Here is a 27,337-nt window from a genome sequence, read left to right as displayed (position 1 = left end):
CTGGCATAAGCTAATGGCAAACAGTGTGATAAAACAGACTGGTATTAATCAGGCTACTGTGTTCTGACCCCCCAACTTCTTTCTTTTTTATCCAAATAAAGGAGCAGAACAAAGTCAATCATTATCAACCTACCTTTATCTTAAAGCCTTGGCATTTCTGTTAGAGACAAACACACAAAACACCACAAAAACTGTTCTTGTAACACCACTTGGAAAGACGGCAGAGCTAGAATACGTTTAGACAAGCTCCTGGGCCCTATTTTAAGGTATTTCGCTGCCTTTACTTATGGTAGCCCTTGAAAGAATTCCGTGTAAACCCCAATCTAGAGATCTGGCTCAGAAAAACAGCTGCTGTTTCCCTTAGAGATAATCAGAATTGTCTGAGTCTTTGGCCCAAAGCACCACCTGCCCTGTGCTACCCAGGTAGGCAAGCAGGCCCGAGAGGGAAGCAAATCATGAGCTGGTGAAGCTGTGGACACAGACCCTTCTTAGGTCCCTTAACCTTTGGAACAAATTGCTCACCTGGAAAGCAAAGAACATAGCAATTTGGCACCATCCGGTCACTAAAAGAACTGCATCCCTAGAGGCAAGTAGGGGCTCTGATAAACCCCACAAAGCAATGCCCTCTAACTTTCAAACACCTGTGATTGTTTCTTCCCAAAGAGACAAGGAGGGTTCAAGTCAGAGGATACTCAAGACCCTTTGGCTCGATGGCAGACAAGAAACCAGACCCCTCTTAGCAAGCGGGGCCCAGAATCACCAATACCCATGTGTATACATTTCTAAGTCAAAAGCCTCTGTATTATTTCAATCTATGTCATGCTGTCTTTCTTCTTGGCCCCACATGCCTCCTATCTCTGTGGGTTACTTCTTCAGAAAGGTGAACCCTGGACAAAATACTTAAACTCCCTAAGGCTTCATTTCCTCACGTGTAAAATGAGGACAGTGGTATTTACCTCAGAGAGTTGCTGTAGGATAATACTTGTAAAGCACTGAGCTTAGTATACAGAACACACTAGGTGAGCAGAAAATGTTGCTGAGGGCTTCTATAGGACAGAAATGGAGGGCCAGCAGGCCTGTCAGAGAAGGAGCAAGAAACGAATATGTAACACAGTAATACATGTGGACAGGACAGCACACAGAGGATATCTAAAAGCCACCTCCAAGACCAACTAGGGTCCCATACAACACTGGGCTCCAAGAAAACTGAGCAGATACATCAAAGACAGTGCATGATTCAGGGGCACGAAAACAAAATGCCTTCACACACGAACATCCAGAGAGAGACAAAAACAGCGTCATCTTGTGGTCAGAGTCCTCTGTGAACCTGACACAAGATCAGCATCCAATCTGTAGGTCTTACAGTTTCCTTAATAATGAGTTCCCATGTCAAATAAAAAACTGACAGAATTTTTTAGATCTTTCATCTTTTGGGGAGAAATTTAGTCTGAAATTTAGGATTTCATCATTTCTTTAAAGCAAAGCCACTAAAACACATTAGCCTGAAGAGGACACACCTGCTTCATTATAGATGCTCTCACACATCTTCTGAGGAAAAAAACTAAGATGGCTTTCTCTCCAGGATTCCTGACTGCTCCTTAGCTTTGAGTTCTTCTAGCTTCTTCTTATAGCGGTTCATGAAGTAATCATCTGGTTCAATCCCTGCGTTCTTCAAATTTTCCATGACCTTTTCCAGTCTGAGTACTGATCGGGCCCCCTCAATCTTTCTTGTGCTCAGGTACAGAGTGAACTCCTGGAAATCCAGGAGCTTACAGGTGTCCACAGAGCAGATATTCCTGATACCACTAGTTCTATCCAAATGAGGAAAAAACACCAGTCCTGATAACTTCTCCAGGTCCTGAAGGCTCACTTGGAATTCACTTAACTGCGGTTGGAAGCCAATGGCATCATTGGGCACCACAAAGGCCCCTAGCGCCAGCGGTTCAGTAGACACTGGGCTTCTGCGGGCCAGGATCACCTTATAGAGGTGTGAGGGGACAGCCACGTTGTCCTCACCGATCACCTAAAAACAAAGCAGCCACATTAGCAGTTCCCAAATTTCTCCTGAAAAGATTTTCAACACATTTCTGCAAAGGCATTTATAAGTTACCCCACCAATGAATCTAAATTCAAGGTTCACAGAGAAGATGAGCATCTAACAGGTAGATTCTGATCACATTCTTTAAAACAATGCCACCCCAAAGAGTAGAGGTCCCATCCTCTGCTCTGTTTGTAGGACAAAGGGCAAAGGAATGCCCTGGGTTTTTAACAAGCAAGAAAAGCTGTGATTTTCTCGTCATCACATAATCAGAACTTCTGGTGCTCTAAACATTCAAAGGTCAAAACTGCCAGCTTGGTAACTCCCAGCTCGAGAAATAAAAATATGGCCTTAGTTTATCAAACTCACTAGGGAGCTAAACAAATAGCTCTCAGAAAAGCAGCCAGACACTACACTGGTATTAAGAGCTCCAGTTTCACCTAGACTGTGGCTCATTTCTGAAATTAAATTAAGTAAATGTAAATGCTGCTTACTTAGAGTTTTGCACACTCTTGGGCCTATTATCAGACATAGAACTTCGAATGTGTCCGCAAACCAAACACTCTGGAAAGGATCCATACAGTAGAGAAGCCAGGGTCAGGCCTGCACACAACTTGCCTGACTGTGTAGGTCAGCTCTAATAATGAAATAACATTATTATGGAACCTTTTCAAATTTCCTTCCAATTGGCTTTTAAGCCGTATCTGTTTTCTGAAAAAGGAAAACTGAACATTCATTTCCTTAATGGTCTCCAATAAAATGATACAATCCAACTACAATATGCATGTGTACTACTACCCCTCCGGGGCCCTTCCTGGGTCCGAGAGGGCATTTGCTCCTGCTCAAACTTGCCTGCTGCCGGAGGCCATGCTGGGAGCCCAGATAAGGCTGAGGGATGAGAGCTGCAAGGATTCTTTCCTGCTTTTCTCCAGCTTCTACCTACATGGCACACAGCCTAAGAATGCCATGGCTATCTGCTGTCTGGCACGCACGGAGGTTCCACTGCCAAGACCGACTGCGGGCCTGCAGAGAAGCCCCATCTACAGGGCTGATTTCTGTAACTACTATCTCTCAAGTTAGTGAAGGGCTCACTTGAGAGTAAAGTTTATGAAAGTACACAATCTATAAGCACAAAACCCTACAGCCCTCCAACAACTCATTTATGCAGCTGGGAAAAAGAACGTACTCTCTTCAAGGCAAAAAACACTGAAGGTAAACTCTACGGAGGTCCACAATTAGCCCACAGATCACCAACAGAGGTTAATGCAACAATGCAACTCAGAGGGGCTATGGCTGGCACTGCTGGAAACACAGAAAGGAGCAAGCTTTACAGTGAATGCCCTAGTGTCTGTTCTCAGGAAGCTTCCCACCTAGAGGAGTCAACCCCCACTGCTTTCACGGGAGGCAGAATGTGGTCAGATGCCAATACAGAGCACAAGACAGCACTAAGGGAAGCGAGGGACCAGAACTGAGGGCACAGATGCAGCTGAGCCATAGTTCACAAGGGGGGTAGAAGTTTAAATGGGCTTCCAAGGTTAGCTGGGGCGCCAACAGTTAAGCAAATCCTTGATGCCACCTGGTGGACATCCTCCATCACTGCAGCACAACCTCAGACTCCAAGTATGAGGAGCCTTCCAGACCATTCACTTGATTTTCTCTCCTTGTGGACTGTGTCTACAAACAAATAAAAATTTCAAGAATAATTAATTGGTCATGCCCATCTGCTGCCAACCAGGGCTTCTAATCAGAGTCATTAAACTCCAGCCAATAAAAATAAATCATTTCTATTGCGGGTTTTAAAAACCCACACAATAGCTAGAGAATGTCCATTACTACTTTTAAGAATCCTCATGGGACACAAAAATTCCTACTAAGAACCATAAGGTAGGATCATTTCACCCATGACCTTCTCAAAATACTTCAACAAGGAGGAGCAAAATACTACCCCTAAAAATAAAGAGAAAAATGAAAACTTAGCCACTATCTTCTCTGATTCAGTCTGCTTTGTTCTTAGGAAGTAAACATCTGTAATCTGTTTAAAATAGGAACCAGCAACATTTGGAAATTCAGAAAATCCACTCTTTTTTTCCTTGAATTTAAGACTTAAAAAAAAAATCCTAATTTTCGAGCTATCGTTGTAGACAATTCACCCCACATAATAAAATTCTCCCAATTCTGGGAAAACTAGAAGTCTTTCATAAAATGTTTCTAGAAACTGCTAGGGACTGGAACCCCAGGACTTAGTCAAGTCCTGGCTTTGCCACAAGGCTGCAAGTCATGTTCACTGATATCTTCCTTCTTCATTCATAAAATTGGTAATAACTACCTTCCATGCTACCTATCTCACAAAATAGTTATGAAGATACAAAGACACTTTAGTTTCAAAAAAAAAAAAAAAGGTTTTAAAATCCGCAAGACCTATGCAAAAAGCAATTTTTGTAGTGGATGTCATTCAAAGGATAGGATGTAATTGCATTTGGTACAAAAGATGGTTCTGCTGAGGGACAGTGGGGAAACACAGGGCAAGCAAGATTAGACCAGTTAAAGGTGGACAACAGGGTTTCAAGAGGAAGCAGGATGGACACAAATGACATCCTCAACAAAAGACTTGGGGGCTGAACATGAACCAAGTCTTCAGTATCAGTAAATCAGCAACGATCCTTGTTAATAGAAGATGTAGATGTAAAAATACTTTACAGAGGAAATCCTCACTGCTGTTAAATTACCAAAAAGCATGGAACTCTTATCAAGATGGTAACAAAAACTGGAAATCAACCAGGTGTAACTAGTAAACACAATATATAGAAGAGCCATAAAGCTGGCACGCACTCACCACCTAGAGTTAGTCTGCATACCTGCTGGCCTGAGGTTTCCTTCCGCCCAAGAGACAGAAATGACACTTTGCCCTCCCCCGCCCCAGCTCCACACACACAGAACTGGGCCTTCACACTGACTCAGTGCCAGAAGAGCCTGGCAACAAACGATATTCAGGCTAGGTCTGCCATTTGTCCAGTCCTATACATACAGCAACTGTGACATAAATAAAATTAAGCAGCAGCACAAGGAAAATATATGTACCTGCTAGAATCAGACAGATATATTTGGTTACATTTCCTTGGTAGGACAAAAAAAGAAAATCCAAAAATAAAACTGTTGGACACATCAAGAGACCAAGCCCTTAAAAAGTCAAGCCAATCAAGTGCAAGAAAGAAACCACGACAGTGTGATAAATAGGGACTCCATACCTGGGAGGACAGAGGAACAAGGGAAGAAGGGAGTGGGAACATGTGGGAAAGTCAGCAGGCAGGTGGCCAGCCCTTAGGTGGCACGTCAAGCCTCTAGAGGAGCTTGTGCAGCAGCAGAGACCCAGGGAGACCATGCCACTCACACTGGGCGCCCGCTCTGCGTAAGGAGGCTGGAGACCGACTGCCAAGTCACAGGACAACAAGCACCACCTTCCCAGACTGTCGATTCTACTTGGAGATGTAGGGTGGGAGTAAGGAGATACTTAGCCAGTAAAATCATTTATTTTTGAATTAAAACAGATACGGAAATTAACAAAAGCTCTGCCTAAAGAGAAAACAGGAGATTTAGAAAACGAAATGACTCCCAGATCACTTCGGGTGATGCCTGAAGATTCTTGGAGGCATGTTTTTTAATTTCCTTCCCCTCTAGGAACTGGTTTGGAATTAGTTTGGAAAGTAATGCTGTAGAATGAAAACAATGTAAATGTTAAGTACTTCTAACATTACCACCACCACCACCACCGAGTTGAAAAATTTGAAGCTCACTTTCTTGTCAGGTCAATTATAATGTTTCAGGCCAGAATCTTCAGGTATGTTTCACTTGTCTGGAATCAATCTCTTCTTGAAACAGGCACATCAGAGAAAGCACATGGATGACCTCAGCTATAATAAAGGGGGTGATTCTGATTAGAGCTGTCAGATGACTCACTTCTGATAAAATCACTGCTACTAATCTTCCCCTGGGCTCACATTCACTCAAGTCCTATGATGCTGTGATTCTTTCCTGCATATTCTAACAGACATTTCTGCCTGGCTATAAGGGATCCTCTTCTTGGCCCATTTTCTGTTCTTATTTTTGCATGCTAGCAGATATCACTTGCAACTGTTCTCCATCCTCACCATCTTCTACCTCCTGGCCTTAAGCTGCTGTATGGGAAGAGCACAGCAACCCCTTGACTGTAGACTTTTGAGAGTTCTGAAGAACAATGCTATAGAATGATTGGCAGTTCTCATACAAATAGACAGAGCCTTGTTTATATCTCCCCTTTGACAATGACTAGCTACGTGAGTTGGACTGGACCCCTTTAAACCTCAATTTCCTTTCCTATAAAAGAAATTTTCCAAGTTTATGCGTATGTATGTATGTGTACACATATGTATAAAACGTTTGGCCCAACTAAATTCTTAAAATGGCAAACCGAAACAATTTTTCCAATTTAATTTACCAAAGGATCATATTTCGCTTTTATGCTAACAGATACACTACAGATTTTTAACTTTAAAATTCCACCTGACGTCATTTTATCTGAAAAAATAATGTCACATCTAACAAAAGCTGCATTACTACAGAGAAGCTGTTAGTGAAAAATATAAATATAAAAAAGTAAATCACTTTGATACAATTCTTAAAAAAAATAAAAACCAGTATCTCTCTACAGGGAGATACATTCCTATCAACATTCCCCTTTGCATACACACACACATAACACATGCGCACAGGTAAGTGCTTTCTTTATGACCAGGGTCTATAAATCTCAAAAAAACAGAAAGGAACAATGAAGATAAAGAAAACACAGGGAGCCACTAAAGGCAATAGAATTTGTATACTATGTTCTTTGGGGCTCTCTCCACCCACTATCAAAGGCTAAAAATAAATGCGGTGAACACACATGACAAGCCAAAAGCAGACCGAGCACTCAAGAATCAACTTGTCATCCAGAACCTGGTTTCTAAATACCAATTCCCATTAAAAGGAACGAGGGCTCCTTGGAGAGATGGCTGATCCCAGAGTCTGGTCAAGATGAGCCTAGAATATCCTGTTATGCCAGAAAGTAGAAGTGCCAAGAACACGATGAGGGTGTGTCAAAGCACATGGGAGATAGCCTGAAGGGGCTCCCACTGGCCAAATCGAAGACAATTTGAGCATCAAAATGAATACACAGCAGATTGATTAAAACTCATTGAATAAAATAAGAATCCATCAGTTCATACTGATATAATAAGAAGGAAAAGCTCTTTCTTACAGTAGAATGTCAATTACTAAAAGCAGAAGAAATAAGAATTAGAAGATCCTTATTCGGCAACAATTATAGTAATAACTGATTCAGGCCAGAATCTTCAGTGGCTGCTAAAACTAGCAGTTGACAATTTGAAGAGGAAAAGAATACTTACACGGTCTCAAAGGACTTCCACAGTGGATTAATTTCAAAGGGGAAACGATAACTTAGCAGTGAAGAAATCTAGAGGACACCACCTTTATCAAGTGATCTAAGTTAGTATCACCAGTAACAGAACAACCTGACAGCATATGCATGCTGATGTGATGCACCGAGGGGCACACAAGCTCACCTCTGAGGTGTTCTGCCAGAAACATAACTGAATCTAATCAAACAAGAGACAAACCCAATTTGAAGAACATACTATAAAACAAATGGCCTATATTCAACAATGTCAACATCATTAAAGACAAAAAGGCTGAGGAACTAACCGCTTGAGATTAAAGAAGACTAAAGAGACTTGACAGCTAAAATGCAATGCGTGATCTTGGACTTCATTCCAAATCTGGGGGGAAAAACTGCATGAAGAACATTACTGGAGCAAATGGCAAAATGTGAATATGGACTGTACTCCAGATATTCTTTTATGTTGAATTTCATGAACTTGACAACTAAACGGTGGTTATGTGAGAGAACGGAGTATTTAGGGGAAAAGGGACAAGATATCTGCAACGAACGCTTGAATGGTTGAGAAAGTACTAAGAACGAGGGGTATGCATAGAGAAGAGGGGGCAAGCGGTGCAGAACGCTAACGACTAGTGAATCTAGGTGAAACATGTTAGGGGGGTTCTCTACTCTTACAACCTTTCTACAAATCTGAAATTATTTCAAAGTGAAATGTTAAAAAGTACCAACTTGCTTTGCCAAGGATGTGCAAAAAACTAACGAATAAAGATTAAAGGAGGTTTCCAGTTCAAGATGGCAACCTGGGTCAAGGCTTCTGCTCCTCTCTTCCCCCAATTTAAAAAATACACATATAGACACAAAATGGCAGCAAACAGGTCTGACACAGAACTGTCCCATGCAAGTGAGGAGAATGGCAGAGTCGTGTATTACTGGACTAAGAAGTGCCATGAATTTCTGGAAGACAGAGGAGCTGACAAGTTAGATAAAACAAAGAGGAAGGAGTCAAAGCTTGGATTTTCACAGCCCCTTATGCGTGCTCCAGTAAGTAAAGGGTGTCAAAATCAAGGTGTGAGACTGATGAATACATCTACAGAATTACTGTGCAACCAACAAAAGCAGCAGACCTGTCTTGCTTCCAGGATGAAGATAGAAAAATATTCTCTAAAGGGATGATTCTCAAACCTTACAGTGCACGTAAAACTGCCCGGGAGAGCCAGATTCCTGGGTCCCACTGCCAGGGTTTTAGGACATTTTCAGACAAGCAAAATGACTCTTCCAGAAAGAATCTGAGAATGTGGGGCGCCTGGGTGGCTCAGTCCTTAAGCATCTGCCTTCAGCTCTGGTCATGATCCCAGGGTCCTGGGATTGAGCCCCGCATCGGGCTCCTTGCTCAGCGGGGGGCCTGCTTCTCCCTCTCCCACTCCCCCTGCTTGTGTTCCCTATCTCGCTGTCTCTAATAAATAAAATTAAAAAAAAAGAATCTGAGGATGTATTCCAACAAAACAAGGAATCCAAAAAAGGGGAAGAGGGAGCCCAAGATGAAAGGGACCTAAGCCAGGAGTGTACTGAAAAGAAAGACAGATGTGTAGCTGACTTAAAACTACAACAGCTTATGGTGGTTGCCAATGGTCAGTTCATCATTCCCTCAACATTCCACTCATCTTTTCCTCCTTGAAATGCTTTCTTCACTTGGCTCCTGGGACACCATTCTCCCCGGATTTTTCTTCTGCCTCAAAAATTGTTCCTTTTGTTTCCTTTGCTGGACCCTCTTCTTCTTGACTTCCGAATGTCTGAGCCCCCCAGGGTTCAGACCGCAGATCTGCTCTCTCCTGTCTATGCTCACTTACACGATCCCATCATAACTTTAAATATCACCTGGTGTGCTGACCACTCCCAAGAAGATCGCCACTTCAACCTCTCCTCTCTGACAACCAAACTCAGAGCCTGCCCTGGACATCAAATAATCTCCCATTCCCACAGCCAAAATCACTCCTGATTTCCAGCCTCCACGCCTGCTCCTCTCTGGTCTTCTTGATCTCAGACTGAAAGCCTATGTGTTATCCTGACTCTCTCCCTCTTAGTCTACAACTTACCCCATTAGAAAGTACCATCAGTTCTACTGCAAGGCACATTCTAAATCAGAGCATTTCTCACCATTTCTACCACCACCCCTCTAGTCAAGCCATTATTACTTCTCACTTAGACTACTCCATCAGCCTCTTAAGTGGTCCAGCTATTCTATTCCTCACAGAGAGCAGCCAGACTGGGCTGTGATTGTGCCACTGTCCTGATCAAAAAGCATCACAGCTCCCTGAATATGATCTGGACTTCTCCCCATGGCCTCCCTCTAACTGCCCTCCTTCTCTTCGGTGCTCTCTCGGCTCTAGTCACACTGGCATTCTTGCAGCTCCTTGAATATACCAAGCTAATCTCACCCCTGTGTCTTTGTACTTGCTGGAAAACTCCTCATAGAGGTTACTCCCTCACTTCACTTAGGTTTCTGCTCAGTCTCACTTCCCCTTAGCAGCCTATCCTGTCTTTCTTTTCCACCCGTGTTTTCTTTTTCTAATATGCATTTTGTTTATTGTGCCTCTCCTCCACTATAACCTGAGCTCCATAGAACATACAGCCTTGTTTACCTGCTGTTATCAGAAGTGCCTAGAACAGTGCCAGGTACACAGGAGGAGCTTAATAACTATTTGCTGAATAAAAGGAAGGAAAGAAGGGAGGGTGGGAGAGAAGAAGGGATGGAAGGGAGGAAACGAACGGTTCATATTAGCACAGAAGTCAGAGGGCTCCAAGAATGATGTCTTCAAGAAGAAACTGATTTACCTTTTTAAAAAATAGTATGATAATAAGGTTAAATGGTCTGAAATAGAAAGTGAAAGCATATTATTACAGTTTTTAAAGTAGCAATTATAATATCCTGCCGCCTTTACTTTCCACTTCTCAGATTTTTGTTGTTTGTGGTAATACTTATTTCTCCAGCAGCACAGACTTCATACAGGATTATATCTACTGCTTTACAGATCCAAATGTTCTACTTAAACATTCACAGTACTATACATACTGCTTTTATATTTTCAATAGAGCCAGGATTATAAAACTCAAAGACCAACAAGGGCTAGACAGGAAGTGTAAATGGATGAAATGGGCCAGGTGAAGACTATGATGAATGGAAGAACATGTGCTCCATTGAAGGAGAAAGCTGTTACTCTCAGCTAGTGAATGCACCTAAGGGAATATATGCCAAGTGTTTGAGTCATCTGTTTTTAAGAGAAGCTAATATCTGGATTTTTATGTGAAACCTCCCAATTATGAAAAATTACCAACTAACTCAGAAACAACATACTATGTGAACCAAGTCAAATCATCTATGGGCTGGATGTGCCACAGGAGGCCTCTGTCTTAGATATCTACTACAGGCAAAGCTCAGACCAAATTATAGCTAGCAAACACAAATGTAAATGCTATAAACCTCAACAATACATAAGTGACAGATCAAAAAGTAAAGGTTTAAGTATATTATATAAAGTTTATGATGTAAAGTTTACCAATAGAAGAACTAAAACTAACGTGAATAACAGATAATGGAAAAATATGTCAACTACAGAAATTTAATATATTTCATGTGAAAGCATCAACAGAGACTGTTAAAATGGGCAAATCAAAATTAAGAAATAGAGTTTAGTACCCATTACTCTCAGATAGAGAGATAACTAGCAGAAGAACTAGGAAACTGGACCGTGGGACTGGGACCAGGAGGTGACTATCCCTCTCATACCTTATATTATTTGAATTTCATTATGATGTCATATACTTTAAGGTTTAAGGTTTAACATTTTTGTTACTATGCACATAGAGTTCCATAACAACAAATTTTTAAAGTTTAAATTCAAGGCTCATTAAAAGACTGGCAATTAGGGCACGTGGATGACTCTGTCAGTTAAACGTCTGTCTTCGACCCAGGTCATGATCCCAGGGTTCTGGGATCAAGTCCCGCATCGGACTCACCGCTCAGCAAGGAGTCTGCTTCTCCCTCTCCCTCTATCCCTTCCCCCTGCTCGTGCTCTCTCTCTCAAATAAAATCTTTAAAAAAAAAAAAAAAAAAGACTGGCAATTAAAGTGGCACCTGGGTGGCTCAGTCAATTATGCATCAAACTCTTGGTTTCAGCTCAGGTCATGATATTGGGATCCTGTGATGGGAGCCCCACATGGGGTTCCATGCTCAGCATGGAGTCGGCTTAACCCACTACCTCTGCTCCTCCCCCTGCTCACATGCTCTCTTTCTCTCGCTCTCTTTCTCAAATAAATAAAATATTTAAAAAAAATAAAAAGACTGGCAATTATGGCGTCAATGCCATGGGCGGGGGCGGGGGGGAACAAAAGCACCAAGATTCTGTGTTTAATATAAGTATCTACCTTCAAACTTCTAACATAATATATGATTAATGAAGAATAGATTCAAAGGCTTTAAAATTAATAGAAAGGCATCTGCTATCTAAGGTTCTGTGGAAGAGAAATGAAAAAAAAGAATCTAAGAAATTCTTCCCTACTAAAAACTTTCTTACTAATTCCAGTACCCTACCCCATGCTTTGACTAAAGAACACATGTCAAATTAATAACCTGGGGTGCCTGGGTGGCTCAGTCACTTAAGCGTCTGCCTTCGGCCCAGGTGATGATCTCCAGATCCTGGGATCGAGCCCCATGTCAGGAATCCCTGCTCAGCAGGGAGTCTGCTTCTCTCTCTCTCTCTCCTTCTGCCCCTCCTCCCTGCTCATTCTCGTTCTCTCGAATAAATAAAATCTTAAAAAAATAATAACCTTTTATAATTTAGTCTAAATGTACTGTATCTTTCAGATATTATTTGAAATGCTTGATATGACTATGGACATTTCCTGATTTCAGTACAAATGAAGTTTCCTCTTCTGTTCATTTGGTATTACTCATTTCTGATGCTTCTGAGGATGAGAAAAGCAAAAATGTATACTTTGAAATGATTTCTGGACTCCAGACAGACTGACACTAACAGAAGTGGAGGCAGAGAAAGTCACTGGAGGCCTCTGCTACACTGCAGGTGTTCAGAGCTTCAGCAAAATCTGAGTAAAAGTTATTAAGAAAGAGAACTGATAACAGTTGTTGACTCAAAGAAATTAGGAGAGATGACTTGCGGATGTGAAATCCAGGAAAGAAGGGAGAAAGTAATCAAGAGTGTAGTTTAAGGCATGTTATTTACAATTCTGTATACATTCCTCCTCCCACATGACAGGCACTGGAAGATTTGCTGGATTCAAGATTGGCCAGTGAGCATGCATCAGTCCTATGAATTACTATGGACATGGGAAACTAAAAGTACAGGTTCAGAGGCCCAGAACGTGAAAATAAAGACCCTAAGACCAATAAAGCTTTCACATAAAAACCAAAAACAAGATTATTATTCAGAGTCTACCCTTCAGGAAGCTGATCTTGACTGCTCTCCCACATTTCATCACCATGACACTAATTCGGGTGAGGAGAGCTGACAGGTCTCTTTTGAAACTCTCTTTAAGGCTTGAATAGCAGTCACTGATAAGCTATTTAGGAGAAGCAAGGTAAGTCTTCTCTGTGTTTTATATATTCCAGTGTAATGAAGAATACTGCTATAGAAAAGATATATTAGGGCGCCTGGGTGGCTCAGTTGGTTAAGCGACTGCCTTCGGCTCAGGTCATGATCCTGGAGTCCCTGGATCGAGTCCCGCATCAGGCTCCCTGCTCGGCAGGGAGTCTGCTTCTCCCTCTGACCCTCCCCCCTCTTATGTGCTCTCTCTCATTCTCTCTCTAATAAATAAATAAAATCTTTAAAAAAAAAAAAAAGAAAAGATATATTAAAATACATGTACATATGTATGTTTCATTCTCAATTAATTTCAAATATAGAACTTACAATATTAGCATAAAGAACACGTGTGCACTTCACAGATTCATCAACTGTTAACATTTTGCCTGATTTGCTTTATTATTCTTTCTTCCTCTGTATTTTTCTTTTCCCTAAACCCTTTGTGTCCTTGTCAGTTGGCTGTTTTTGCGAGTAAAGCGATAGAGTTTTATTAAGTGAAGAGACAGAAAAAGCTCTCAAGAGTGCGAGGGGTCCCGACAGGGTTGCCTTCCCTAAACCCTTTGAAAGTAAGTCATAGACACATCCTCCAGGATGTATTTCCTAAGAGCAAAGACATCCGCTTATATAATTAGTATGATTATCAAAATCAGGAAATTTAACACTGATAACATATAATGATCTAATCTACAGACCTCAAATGTTGCCAACTGCCCCAATAATGTCCTTTTTAGTAACGTTTCTATTCTGACTTAGGATTTTGTTTTCAGGACTCTTTAGTCTCCATTAATCTGGAATAGTTTCTCAGCCTTTGTCTTTTACGACACTAACATGCTGGAAGAGTACAAAGCAGCTGTTCACAGAATGACCTTCGGTGGGGTTTGCTTGCTATTTCCGCATGGTAAGATTCCCTGCTGTGCTTTCTGGCAGAAATCTCACAGAAGTGATCCTGTATTCTCAGTGCATCACATCGGAAGTACAGTGTATCAGTAATCCCATTACTGACAATATTAACATTAACCCTGATCACTTGGTTAAGGGAAAGTTTCTCCACTGTACAGTTACCATTTCTTGCTTTGTTATTAAAGTAATTTGTGGAGAGACTTTTTTAATTATATAAACTTCTTCTTTCCCGTAAAACTTTCACTCACTAGTTTTAGCATCCACTGATGATTCTTGTCTGAATCAATTACCATGATGGTTGCAAAATGATTTTTCTAACTCTTTCATTCTTATAAATTAGTTGACATACTACAGTAAGCAGAAGTTCTTCCTTACACTCATGTATTTACTTATGTATTAGAAGTAAGGATTCTTATCCAACTCAGTGGGTCTACAGTCCATTATATTTTGCTATCAAACAGCCCCAGACATGGTAAGTGGAACGCCTGCAAGCTGATGTCTGTCTTTTTAACACGTCCCCACAATTTTGTACTTTTCCTGCACCAGTCCTGGAACCAGCCACTTCCCCCGCGTGCCAAGTTCTTCCAGTAGGAGATGGTTTTTTAGAAACAAGATCTGGTCTCAAGGTATGCTCACTGCTAACTGCGTATCATTGCTTCTAGGCCCGTTCAGCAGAAAGAGCCGGCAGATACATAATATTCTGTGTTAAGTTATATTTTTAAAAATTATATCCAATTTAAGAAAAGCAATATACTTTCCACTACAGCATTTGGCCAACACATACTTAACAGAAATATCCACCCAAAAAAACTGTTAGTGAAATGCTCTTAATTACTGGTTAATTTTTCCTTTTAAATTTTGTATAAATTTTTCATCTATTACACAGTAAGCTAGTCATATAAATCTTTCAGTTTTATGAAAACAAAGCACACATAAAACTAACTTGATCACTTAAGGTTTAAAAGTCAGTCAGGAGAACCTCTTTTCCAACGGTAAGAGTAAAAAGTTAGATTTAACAAAGCTCAAGAATAATTAATATTTAAAAAATAAGAGAACATAAGGAGCTTTAAGCCATTTTTTTCCTTCTAATATAACAAAAAATACTAAAATTAAATTAGCGAATTGATCAGAGGAGAGAAATTAATCTGCTTAAAATACTAACTCCTTTGCCACTCCTGCCCTCCCATGAGAATTCCTGGAATATTCTGAGGGTGTGAGTACCTGTGTGAACACCCTGGCTACTTACACGTCACTGCGCATCTGATCCAGACAGGCTGATAAAAAGCAAATCAAGTGGGACAGAACATACTTAAAGTTTTGGGGTTTTTTTTTTCCCTAAATCTGTTTCTCAGCTCATTCATTTTTATCACAGACTCTCTTAAGTAATCATATAACCTAACCAGTATTTATTAAATATGTGCTTTATTCCTAGAGCTGAACTAAGTGTTCCCTCCAAATACATCTCTTTGACCTACAGGGAAGTCTTTCAATCCCTCTTTACTCTAGAACGTCTTCCACACTCCACTGGGTTCCCCACCCTGTACAGATCTCACAATATCACTATCAATTCAGCTACCCTCCAGACGCAATCCTCAATCTTCCACATCAACATCAGATGTGTAAGCCCTCACACCACTAATTATACTCTTCTAGTTTAACCTCTTTCCTTCAATCTATAAAGTTCTTAAATACCTTGCATGAAAAAAACCTTCATCTTTTTAAAAAAACTCAAGCATCTAAAAAAAAAGCTGTTCCTCCCACTTTTCCACTCACTGCCATCTAAACGTGATCCTGAACTTTTCCCTCTTCCTCAGCTAAAAAGTGAATTCATGGTTACACTTTCCTGTATTCCTCTATCACCCTCACTCCAGCTGCTTGAGTTGAGCCCTGTGTCTGTTCCCATACGGACCACGGCATTACCATTTACCTCCTCATCTCTGACTTCTCTTTCAAACACCCCTTCCTCACCTACCTCTATGCACGGTGCTGTCATAATACTCTTAATAAAACCCCAAACAAATCACATCTCCCATGCTTAAAACAAACCTATGACTTCTCACTGTCTAAAAAGCAAAATCCAAGCCTTCATGGAATAGAAAACCCTCTACTATCTGGCCCCTGTCCTGTTGTAGAAATCCTCATCCCCTGTTAGCCACCCATACTCTTTTGTACCCTAAGCTCCAATCTTTATCAATGATACCTGAGTTCCAGAACTATGCTGTCAATCACAAATGTCCTGTGCTTACACTGCTCCAGCTTTTGGAATTCCCATGCTCCCCTCCTGACTCAGTTTACTTTTTTCCCACTTTTAAAATTTTAATTCCAATATAGTTAACATACAGTGTTACATTAGTTTCAGGTGTACAATATGTGATTCACCGACTCAGTTTACTCTTATCCATCTGTCAAGATCTAGCTCAAAAAACACTTCCTCTGTTAAGTCTTCCCAAACCACACCAAAAGAGTTGGTCAGTGCTCTTATGATACCCCTTCATCTATGTATTTATCTCTACTAGCCAGCATATCAGACTTTAATGTGATTAACTGAGAACACTTCTGTCTCCCTTCTTTCTGTTTTTGTTTTGTTTTTTTGTCTCCCTTTCTAAACTGTGAGCTCCTTAAAGTCACTGGTTGCTTTTTAATCCATCATGATATACCCTGTGCCTATCATTCCAACAGGTGTTCAATAAATAAAATCAAAAAGTAGAATACAGAATGAAATTACAATCTCATACAAATAATATAAGCCTGAATGTTAAAACATGTCCCTACCTGGTAACTAACTGTTTTCTTTCCATCACTTCCAGTCTGAGGTAAGGTCAACGGTCCAGATACTATCCAAACATCTTCAAACCTCTCCGTCAGTTCTCGACAGTACATTTCCATTCTGAAAAACAAAGCAAAAAAAAGGTGTGATATTCACACAGACATACAGAAAAGAAGGATTTCAAATCCCTAGGAAAGACAGCAGGAATGCTGAATTTGACAAATGAATGTGAACAAGCAAATACTACAAAAAACACTAAGCATATAAGCAACTATCTTCCCAGTTCTTCATTACACAAGAAAACTTAAAAATTACATGCACTTATACAAGTATCTACATTTTCCTGTGTGTGCATTCAGTGTACATTTTAGAACTGATTTGTTTTGTCTTCTCCCTTATCTTTCTATGTTGTAGCTCTCAATCTTTTCTGAAGAGTTATATATCATTTCAACAAGCTGATACACCTTATTTATTTAACCATTCTATTGTGGGGCAATTGGGTTTATCCTAACATTTCTTACATAATGCAACATCCCTTAGGATAAATTTCAAGGGCCAGAATTACTTTACTGAATATATATTTTAATAACACTTGATCATATGTAAAAGTAATATTTTAATGGTATTGTACCAATTTACTATGTAAACTCCAAAATATGACACCACAGTTTCACAGCAATCTTTGCAACACTGGGATTTATCAATTAAAAATGGTTTTGCTGGGCGCCTGGGTGGCTCAGTTGGTTAAGCGACTGCCTTCGGCTCAGGTCATGATCCTGGAGTCCCGGGATCGAGTCCCATGTCGGGCTCCTTGCTCAGCAGGGGGTCTGCTTCTCCCTCTGACCCTCCCCCCTCTCGTGTGCTCTCTCTCTCTCAAATAAATAAATAAAACCTTTAAAAAAAAATGGTTTTGCTAATTTACTGGATAAAAATGGCAAGTAGGTTTAATATGCACTTTCTTATACTGCAGTTGGGAGAGATAACAATGCATGTCACCATCCCTCAGCTTCCTTATCTAAAAAGTAAAATCAGCAGTATTATACCTCAGAGCATATATGCCTAATTATCAGGTAAATTATCCTCCCAAAAATATATCCCTTGGGAAAGGAAAATGTTAAATGCTTCCACAGGTATGCAACCAGCCAAAATAAAAAGGAAACTCCATAAGACAAATCAAATATCCTAGATCTTCAACAAATCATCTGCAAGGCTAAAAAAAAAAAAAAAAGGAAACCTACAGATTAAAAGAGTATTAAAAGAACATATCTATATGTGGACCTTGTTCGAATTCTGATTCAAACCAATGAACCATAAATAAAAAATTAAGGACAATCAGAGAAATCTGAACAAATTGGCAATAAGGAATTACTATTCAATTTTTTAGGGGCAATAATCGTGCTCTGCTTCAATTTTTAAAAAATCCTTATCTTCTGGGGCGCCTGGGTGGCTCAGTCATTAAGCGTCTGCCTTCGGCTCAGGTCATGATCCCAGAGTCCTGGGATCGAGCCCCGCATCGGGCTCCCTGCTCCGCGGGAAGTCTGCTTCTCCCTCTCCCACTCCCCCTGCTTGTGTTCCTGCTCTCGCTATCTCTCTCTCTGTTAAATAAATAAATAAAATCTTTAAAAAAAAAAAAATCCTTATCTTCTAAAAATATATATTAAAACATTTATAGATAAAATAATATAGCTGTCACCTGCTTAAAATGAGTGGGGGAAGGGAGGGTACATAGACAAAAAAATGGAGCCATGACTGATAATTATTCAAGTCTTAAGTGTGGGGTACTCTCTTAATGTATTTTAAACCATAAGGTACCGTTTGAGGAAAATGCAATAGCCTGAAACAACCTCAATCAGTGCTAGTTTTAGATGCTTAAAGAGATCCCCTGACAGAACTGGTTAGAAGTATCAAAAACCTGTAAAAAGCCCAGTGATTTTATTGTTAGGTTCTATCAAAAACTTTTTTATAAAAGCTCAGGAACTCTTGAAATACAAGTAGAAAAAAATATAGTGCCCTCTGGACATACTAAAAAACCTCTCACTGCCTCAGTAATAGTATTTTGAGTAGTTTCTTCCCAAACTTGATTTCTGACCAGTGGCAAATATGATCAAAATGGCTGGCTGTTTTGAAGTCCGTACTCCCACAGACAACCGTACTCCCGGCATACAGCAAAGATAACTAGTCCGAAGTACTTACCTTCGGTAGTGCTAGCTTTTGCTAAACAAAGAGAAACAGTTGATGGGTGCACTAGTATGTTCTCCTGGCACATCATTCATCTCCCACAGAATCACATTTTAAAACTCTCACCCCTCACCTGTTCCAATATCCAGCATTATTATCAAAATTCTGAGGCACAATATTAGAAAGGTAAAAGGTTTCAGCCATGGCTTTCTGTGAAAAGAAATAAAAATAGTAATTTGCAATGAAATGCCTTCCCCTTTAAGATTTTACAAAGAGACACTGAAAGCCAGTTCCTTCTATGTCAGCTCGAGGCAATTACAGTGACTACGTGTTTAAATAAATGAAAGCCATAGCTATTCCAGGTCAGAAAGCTCAATAATGATTATTCATAAAAGGGGTATAACAAAATAAGTAGTTTGGTGTGCTAGCTTTCTTTGTACTTCCTAAAATTCAAACCAGTAATGTAGACTCTAAGAGCAAAGTTTCCAATATAAAGCTAAAGGATAAATTCTGGTGTTCAGCCTCTGACAAAGAGTTTCTCCATAAAGGTCAACTTTCAGAAATTTTATTTAAGGAATACAACACAAACATATTAGTTCAAAAGCGGCAGGGAAGAATTCCTTTTCTTCTGAATTTCTGGCCACTAGGTGTTCATTCGTTTCACACTCCTGCAAGGCTGTCGTTATTATTTCCTTCCACTGACCTGTATTAATCGCCAATGCCATCAATAACTTTCTCTTCAAGCAGGGGTTCTCAACCTTGAATGCACACTGGAATAACCCAGGAGCTTTAAAAAATATTGGTGCCTGGGTTCCACCCTCTAGAGTTTCTGATTTAACTGCTCTGGATCTGGGCATCAGGATTTTTTAAAACATCCCTAGGTGATTATAATGAGTATCTAAGGTTAAAAACAACTATCTTAATGACAATAATCACCAACAGTTGATGCAATAAATGTCATAAAAGACATTTCTCTCCTTTTTTGGCAGAGAACTTGTCCTAAAGTAAAGAAGACTAGAAAGACATGACAACTAAGTGTAATATGTGATTCATGACTGAACACTGGATCAAAAAAAGCTGTAAAGAACACAACTGGAACAATTCGGCAAATCTGAATATGAACTGTTAGAGATTACTGTATAAATATTCAAAAATACATATACACACACTTCTTGGTATGATACTCTTGTCATATATACAAATATCCTCATTCTTAGATGATACAATATCCTGAGTAATCCTGAACAACACTGAGCATGGAGCCTGCTTAAGATTCCTTCTCTCCCTCTGCCCCTCCCCGCTCTCTAAAAAAAAAAGTGTTTGCTGTACCATCTTTTCAATTTTTCTACAGGTAAAAATGTTTTTGCTGTACTCTCAACTTTTCTACAGATCTGAAATTTTTCAAAATAAATACATAGATAGATAGATAGTTCGCTCCTAAGAGCTCTCTAGTTCTCTTTTACATAGCATTTAGTTTTACTTTTTCAACCTGTTTAAGAATGTCTCACTATCTGAGCAAACAAAGGAATTAAAGTCAGGAAGGAAAATACAAAATAAGAGTATTAAAGTTCTCAGATGTTAAGGTTTGGCTCCTATACTTTTAATGCGCAAGTCCCATGGTATACAGACTACCAGCCCCGCATTCCCATCCCTCCCCAAAAATATGCCTACAGATGAAAACTTGTTATTTCCTGCTGGAGCCATGTGTCCTCTTGACCACCCACTCCCAACATAGTCTTCGTTGAAGGCACTGAAGGTTGGAGGGATGTTGGGATCAGGCTTGAATTTACAATGTTTTCTGTCGGCATCACCTGAAGAAAAACACAAAAAATGGGTAAGTTATCAGTGGACAAAGATCCCTCAAAATTCTCTAAGCAAGGCAAGCTGTTTGCTGCTGGCTAGTATCTCTCTGAGCAGTTAGTACTTAGTGATTGCATGCATGTCTCACGTTCCTGGGATAGTTCAGATACCTCATCTGAATTTAGCAAGGACTAGTCTAGGAAAGAATGCTTTTCATACAGTGTAGCTATCTCATATACTTCTGTTTCTAGCCTTTGAAATTAAAGGCAAAAAAATCCCCTGGATAGTATTTAAGTGAAAACAATGACCAATCAATAGCTGAACTATATAAAAAGCTTACCTACTAAATAAACTCTTGCTTTTTAAAAAGACCCTCATGTATCGTATTTTGTGCAACTGTATTTGACAAGTTTATACGTACTGAAATAATGGATATATATAGACACAAAACAATTTGTTCTGGGCAGCCACAGCCTTGGGGAGGGGGAGAGTGTCTCTGATATCTTGCTTGCTGCCTCTTAAGCCATGACAAAACAAACATTTAGGTTATGAGCTCAATCCAGAAATTCCTGAAACAAAATATCTGTGTACCACGTGGGAGAGAAAAAAAATCTCAATTTTATTTATATTTTCACACCTCCAAAACAGTTTGCCACAGTGTACATCAGCAAACCCCAATACTTTATTTTCCACTGTCATTAGGCCAGATCTTGTTAAATTACAAAAATAATAGTGATAAATGGAACATACTCAGACTGCTACTCAATAAAGTTTAAAATGGAGACCAATGAAGGTACCAATTCCAGTGTCATTTCATTCAGCCAGAAAAATTTTAAACGATCAGATCCCAAGACTCAGAATAAATTATCTGATACTGAGCTTTTTAGAATCACTTCATAAAGAAAAAAAATAACAGAAAAATTATTAGTAAGCTTCTCTTATGTATCATTACCACTGGAATCACCTCCTTACATGCCTGGTTATCTCTGCCTGTGGGAATTTCCGAAGGCCTGGGATAAAGATGCCTTCCTTGAGATGGATGTAAATTTGTTTCTATCAGGTTACGTGGAGGCACTGCCAGTGGAGGACTGTGTTAAACCAAGATCAGGGCTTCAGCACCTGGATCTATACAGGTTCCATGGCTTTGGCCTGTAAGTCTGCATGATAGCCAGTCTGTGGCCTCCCCTTCTCTGGAACAAGCTTTTTATTTTCCTTTTGACCCTTTTCTGCTCAGTGCCAAGACAACCTTCCATACAGTCCCCTACGGTGAGCAGGCAGGTTAGTTCTGGTTCCCCCATGCTCCCCCAGGGTGCAGCCCCCTGGGGTTCCAGGCTAATGTGGGGAGGGTCTCCTGTAAGACAATCTACCCTGGGTGAGCCCTAGGTCTCACCTTCAGTCTCCCTCACCCTACAAAGGTGCGGAATCAAAAGCAATGTGGCTTTGGTTTACCAGATCTGCCCTTACCTCTCTCGATTCTGGCTTTCCCCCAGATATTGGCTTGGCAATTCACCACTATCATGCTGACTCTTTTTTTTTTTTTAAGTGGTTTTTTTTCCTACATATTTCTTATTGTTTTTAGCAGACAGTCTGCTAATAACATTTCTTGTTGTTTTTAGGAGTCAGCCTGAGTAATCTAGTCTGTCATTACTGAAAACAGAAGACTCTTAAGACTAAAATCAAGTAAATCACAAGTATACTGCTTCCTATTTTCAAATAATATTATTTTACCTCCTCAAACTACACATTACAATGTGAAATGCAATATTTTTCTTATATGCCTCTGAAAATGGTAATCTAATAGGATAAAATTAGTAAAGCCGAAATTCCTTACATCTTGGGAAAAGTTTTGTATTTAAAGGAAATTCATTAGGCTTGAAACTAAATCAAGTGAGTTTCTCTTGATGTAAGTTTATAATCAACTCTCAACAGCTATGGTAAAGTTTCCAACTATATCAGTCTCCTTCTAGCAACAAGCAAAGTCCAAGGCTCCTGCTATTCTGCTGGTTGGTTGGACTCTAGAAAGACAAACTCAGTTAAACATCAGCATTTTAATATACATAAACAGAGCACGTAGTGTAAAACAAAGGAGAAATAATGTGTGGGCCTTACAGCAAATTAAAAGGCAAATATTAATAAAACAACTATGACAAAAGGTAATACCTTAACACATAAAGAACTCCCACAAATCAATTCAAAAAACAATATCCCAGGGGCGCCTGGGTGGCTCAGTCGTTAAGTGTCTGCCTTCGGCTCAGGTCATGATCCCAGAGTCCTGGGATCGAGTCCCACATCGGGCTCCCTGCTCCGCGGGGGGCCTGCTTCTCCCTCTCCCACTCCCCCTGCTTGTGTTCCTGCTCTCACTCTCTCTCTCTCTGTCAAATAAATAAATAAAATCTTAAAAAAAAATTTACCAAATGAAAATGGTAAAAATAACTCAAAGAAAGAATAATTCACAAAATATTAACTTTCATTGGTAACCAATAAATGGAAATTCAGCTATTAAATTGGCAATGTTCATTATGAGTGAAAGGACAAGTAGCTAACAGTGGATAGTGTAAACTAGAATAATCTACACGGAAACCAATTTAACATTAAATATCAAGATCTGGCCATCTTAATTACAGGAATCCACCAAGACATAAAAAAAAAAACATAAAAAAACCATGAACAGACTTACATGCTCGCCTACCTCTCCAGTCTCATTTCACATGTTCTCCCTTGCTCTGGCCACTCTGGCCTTCTTTTAGTTCCCTAAAGGAACAAAACTCTTCACATTGGGGCCTTCAAAGATGCAGCTGTGCTTTTCTTTCTGTCTGGAATGCCCTTGTCCACAATCCATGGACCACCCAACTCCTCTGCCTAGGTAACAGCATCTACCCTCCAAGTCACTTTCTTGGAGAAGCCTTGCTAATCAAAATCAGATTCGCCTATATCATTGTTCATCACATTCTTTACTGTTCCTTATTTATACTAACCCAACTTGCAATCATTTTTCCTTCAGAACAGTTATTACCAATAATAATTATATATTCATGATTATTTGTTTGATAGGCCAACCCACCGCCCATGTTAACTCAAAGTGCCATGAACAAGAGACCATCTGCTCTGGTCCCAAACCTCAGCACAGTGCCAGACATATGATGTGGTAGGCACTTTAAAAGTATTTGTGGAGATAATGAACAATTAGTGCTAGTTGTAGCAATATTTAGGACAGAGGACAGAGCCTCCAACTCATATGTCAAGATAATGATCCTCTCAGCCCCTTAGAAAGCTGGGAAGGGTCTGGAGCTCCTTGGCTACCAGGTAGGTCCATTTATCTAAGTGTGTCATACAAACATCATTATTTTCTAAATGTGCTGTAATGTAAAAAAGGTTGAATCAATAATCCTCCTTGTTTTAAATCTGGAAACATCTTTCATCAATGCCTTTACTTCTAACCACCTACCCATTATCTTGCTTTTGGATATATGTTCAAGAACCCATCTAGGCACTCGCTTTGACTGATCATAAGACAAGGCATGATTAGTGTAATGCCTAGTCTCTGTTCCAGTTAAAGGGACTCCAAATTGTTCCAAGAGAGCCTTTTCTGCAGAACCTAAAAATGAAAAGGGGGAGAGGGGGACAAAAATAAAAAATAATTAGTAACTCTTACTAGGAACAAAAAATTATAAGGGAGAGGGGTGAGACTTACAAAGGACTGACTCAAAAATCTAATCAACCAGATCTCATTTTACAATTATTTCCAATGTAGAGAAAAGAGACAGTAGGCTTTGTCTATAATTAGTCACTTAGTTTTAACAAGATAAACTGCAGCTATCTCATTAACTTTTAAATAAGGACCTGATCTTACTGGTCTTTCACACCAAATGTCCAAATCTCTGCCCCATAAAGTACCGTGTATATAAAAGCAGCAAAGGAAAAACAATCATTACAAGTCACTGATACGATTTAATGGGAAAAAGCCTACTTCCTCATTACATTAAAAGAGTTAATGTGGGGACAAAAACACAGCCTTTTACAAATACTTTAAAAGACTATCATGCATCATTCTGGAACTGAAGCAGAGATGTGCACTGCAGTGAGATAGTGGTAAAACTGGTCTTATTTTTCCTACTGGGAGAAACCAAGCACACATTTAACAAGGAGTCAGTTTCAAAGTAACCCTCTCTTGATCCCTTCTCCAGGTCTTCAACCTACGGGAGTAGTTCTCTTGCTAAATGCCAAGTATCAGAAGGAACAAGTTAAATCAGCATGCCAGGCAAAGTGTAAAAAATGAGCATGAGCTCATTTTCATTGTTAAATATAAGGTACCCCTGGTAGCTTGAGGATTTACATACTTTGGAGAAGGGCTAGTAGGTGTGAAAACTAATAAAGGGAAACCTCAGAAAAGTGGACTCTGTTGCTAGAAGGGGAGGCTGGAAGGGGGAGCCATTCAACTCCATGTCAATTACAGGAACACTGTCAATTACAGACCCTGACAGAAGAACTGTCAAGAGGAAAGAATCATCAACTACAGGCCCGCAACAGGGAAAGACGACCAGTGCAACTTCTACAAGAAGACTATCCCTGCAACTCAGCCAATGAGAAACTCATCACCTGAACTATTGCTTTTCTCCAATGGACTTTTCAAAAACAACCCCTCCCAACTTCCTCCGTCTTCTCCATAAAGTTCCTCTCCTTTGGTTGCTGGACTTGCCTATGGTTTTGCCATAGCTTGCTTGTCCTGGATTGTTAATTCTCTACTCTTCCGAAATAAGCCCACTTTTTTGCTGATAAAATAACCTGACAGATTCGTTTTTAGGGTTAATGCGGGTACTCTTCATTTGAACGAAGACAAAATGAGGACAATTAACTAATCTGCTAAAACCAGGTGCTAATTTATTCATTCTTCCACACTTAGTGAGTGTCAATTATGTACCAGGTACTGGACTGTGTATATGGTGGAGAACAAAACATAGTCCGAGCTGTTATGGAGCTAATAATGGAGGTCACAGACATTAAAATATACATGTGATAAATACGAGAAAATGAAGATGGAGAAGCATGCGAAAGAGGCAGGCGAGGCCCCAGGTGGAGCGGGGAGGCCGGACGGGAAGACTAGAAAGGCTGAAAACCCAGGACCCACGGGCTCGGGGCCGGTAAAGGAAGAAAAGCCGAGGGCCGAGGATTACGATTCACGCCGGAGGTAGGAATCCGGCCCAAAAGCTGGGCCAGGAAAGGCAGAGCAGGCCTGTGGACTTACCGTCGGGCTCCCTCACCGCCAACGCTGTCTCAGCTCCCTGCCTCCGGAGCAACTGCATGGCCGTGAACCCGCCTCCCGCGGCGCCCACCACAGCTCCAGCCACGAAAACACTCAGAAAGCGCCCGGAGCCTCTGAGGCGGAAAGCAAAACTTTTGGCAGCCATCTTACCCGAAGCGCCTTACCTTTTGGAGTCACGCGTGCGCACACCAGCTCTGACGCCTGAAAGCCAATCGCAACCGCGGGATCGAGATACGCATGCGCAACCTGGAGTCGCGGGGCACTAAGCCTCTCTGAGCTACAGGATGTGCAGAGCGCAGGCGCACACCCTCCCCGCTGAGGGCCTCGGGAGCCCCCTGGTGACAAAACCGGAGGCCCAGGTGAATCCTCCCCTCACCACCACCTTCCCCCCCCAACCCCCCCGCTCCACCCCTGGTCCCCTTGATCCGGCGATGGGTGGGAGGCATGACATCTTGAGGGCGCAGTGGTGTGTACCTTTAGTCCCACTTGATAGGTGAGTAAACCATTTGCACATGGTTACAGTAAGGCCTCGGAGCCGCCATTTCCACTCAGGTCTGATTACAAAACGTATGCCACATTGGATGTCTTCATGACACCTGACTTTGAAATCACAGTATACAAGTCCTAACTTCTAAAAATTGCTTTGTACCTCCTAAGGAGTGTCTTGACAAGACAGTATTCCATGGTGGCTTAGGACCTTGAGTCAGAGTGCTGGGGTTTGGATGGCCACTCAATCACTTTCCTCTTTGAGGGTGTTACTTCACCTTCCAGGGCTTCTGTTTCCTCTTTTTCAGATGGGAATAATGGTATCATATATGAAAAGTATACCATAAATGTTATTTTAAAACTTAAATAAACAATAAAAGTAATTATGATGAAGATGATTAGACCATAGGGTTCTTGTGAGGATTAAATGTTACCACATAAAGCATTTAGGGAAGAATCTGGGGCATGTCATTAAGTGCTCTGTAAATGTTAGCAATTTTTCATTAGTCCTATTTTATCTTGAAAGAATATAAAATTCGGACTTCTGAATGCCTGCTGACAGAATAAGGGTATGTTTTAGGCACTCCACTCCAAATAAATGGGTTTTGTTCCTTTTGCAGCACCATCTGCAGGTTTAACGGCCCCTGAACCCTCTTCTACTTGCTCACTTGAGCAAGCCTGTTTTTAGAAATCAGCTTCTGTGTCCAAGTTCTTCTGGTGAAGGAATTCCTTTGCTGAAGGAAAAGTGTGACCAGATGACTTCTCTGGTCCAACCTTCCGGCATTTCCAGTTCTAAGATCTTCTTTCAACAATGTTAGCTTTCCTTTCCTTCTCTGTGCTTATCATTAGGGGCACTCACTAATAAAAGGTTAACTGTCTAAAT

At 40.5% G+C, this 27,337-nt stretch overlaps 1 protein-coding gene across 1 annotated transcript; it reads right to left on the bottom strand.

Moving 5' to 3' along the window:
* Window positions 1-118: 118 nt before the first annotated feature.
* LOC115940998 (nuclease EXOG, mitochondrial) lies at window positions 119-26,126 on the bottom strand. The gene is made up of 6 exons (XM_081824505.1): window positions 25,951-26,126; window positions 24,154-24,303; window positions 20,580-20,719; window positions 19,042-19,118; window positions 16,736-16,850; window positions 119-2,023 (listed from the first exon to the last, which is right to left on the bottom strand). The coding sequence occupies exons 1-6, from the start codon at window positions 26,111-26,113 to the stop codon at window positions 1,562-1,564; spliced, it is 1,107 nt and encodes a 368-aa protein (XP_081680631.1). The 5' UTR covers window positions 26,114-26,126; the 3' UTR covers window positions 119-1,561.
* Window positions 26,127-27,337: the final 1,211 nt, after the last annotated feature.

The sequence above is a fragment of the Leptonychotes weddellii genome, chromosome 1 (assembly GCF_054177405.1).
Source record: "Leptonychotes weddellii isolate Sample4059 chromosome 1, ASM5417740v2, whole genome shotgun sequence".
Classification (NCBI taxonomy): domain Eukaryota; kingdom Metazoa; phylum Chordata; class Mammalia; order Carnivora; family Phocidae; genus Leptonychotes; species Leptonychotes weddellii.
This window is presented reverse-complemented; position numbering and strand designations above follow the sequence as displayed.

Bases quoted from the DNA above. Each gene is read 5' to 3' on its own strand.
- LOC115940998 (XM_081824505.1), bottom strand. From the start codon at position 26,113: ATGGCTGCCAAAAGTTTTGCTTTCCGCCTCAGAGGCTCCGGGCGCTTT. The intron at 19,119-20,579 runs GTAGGCATATTT...TTCTTTTCACAG, and splicing joins GAAATAACAAGTTTTCATCT to AAAGCCATGGCTGAAACCTT. The intron at 2,024-16,735 runs GTAGGGACATGT...CTTTGTTTTTAG, and splicing joins AGAAAACAGTTAGTTACCAG to GTGATCGGTGAGGACAACGT.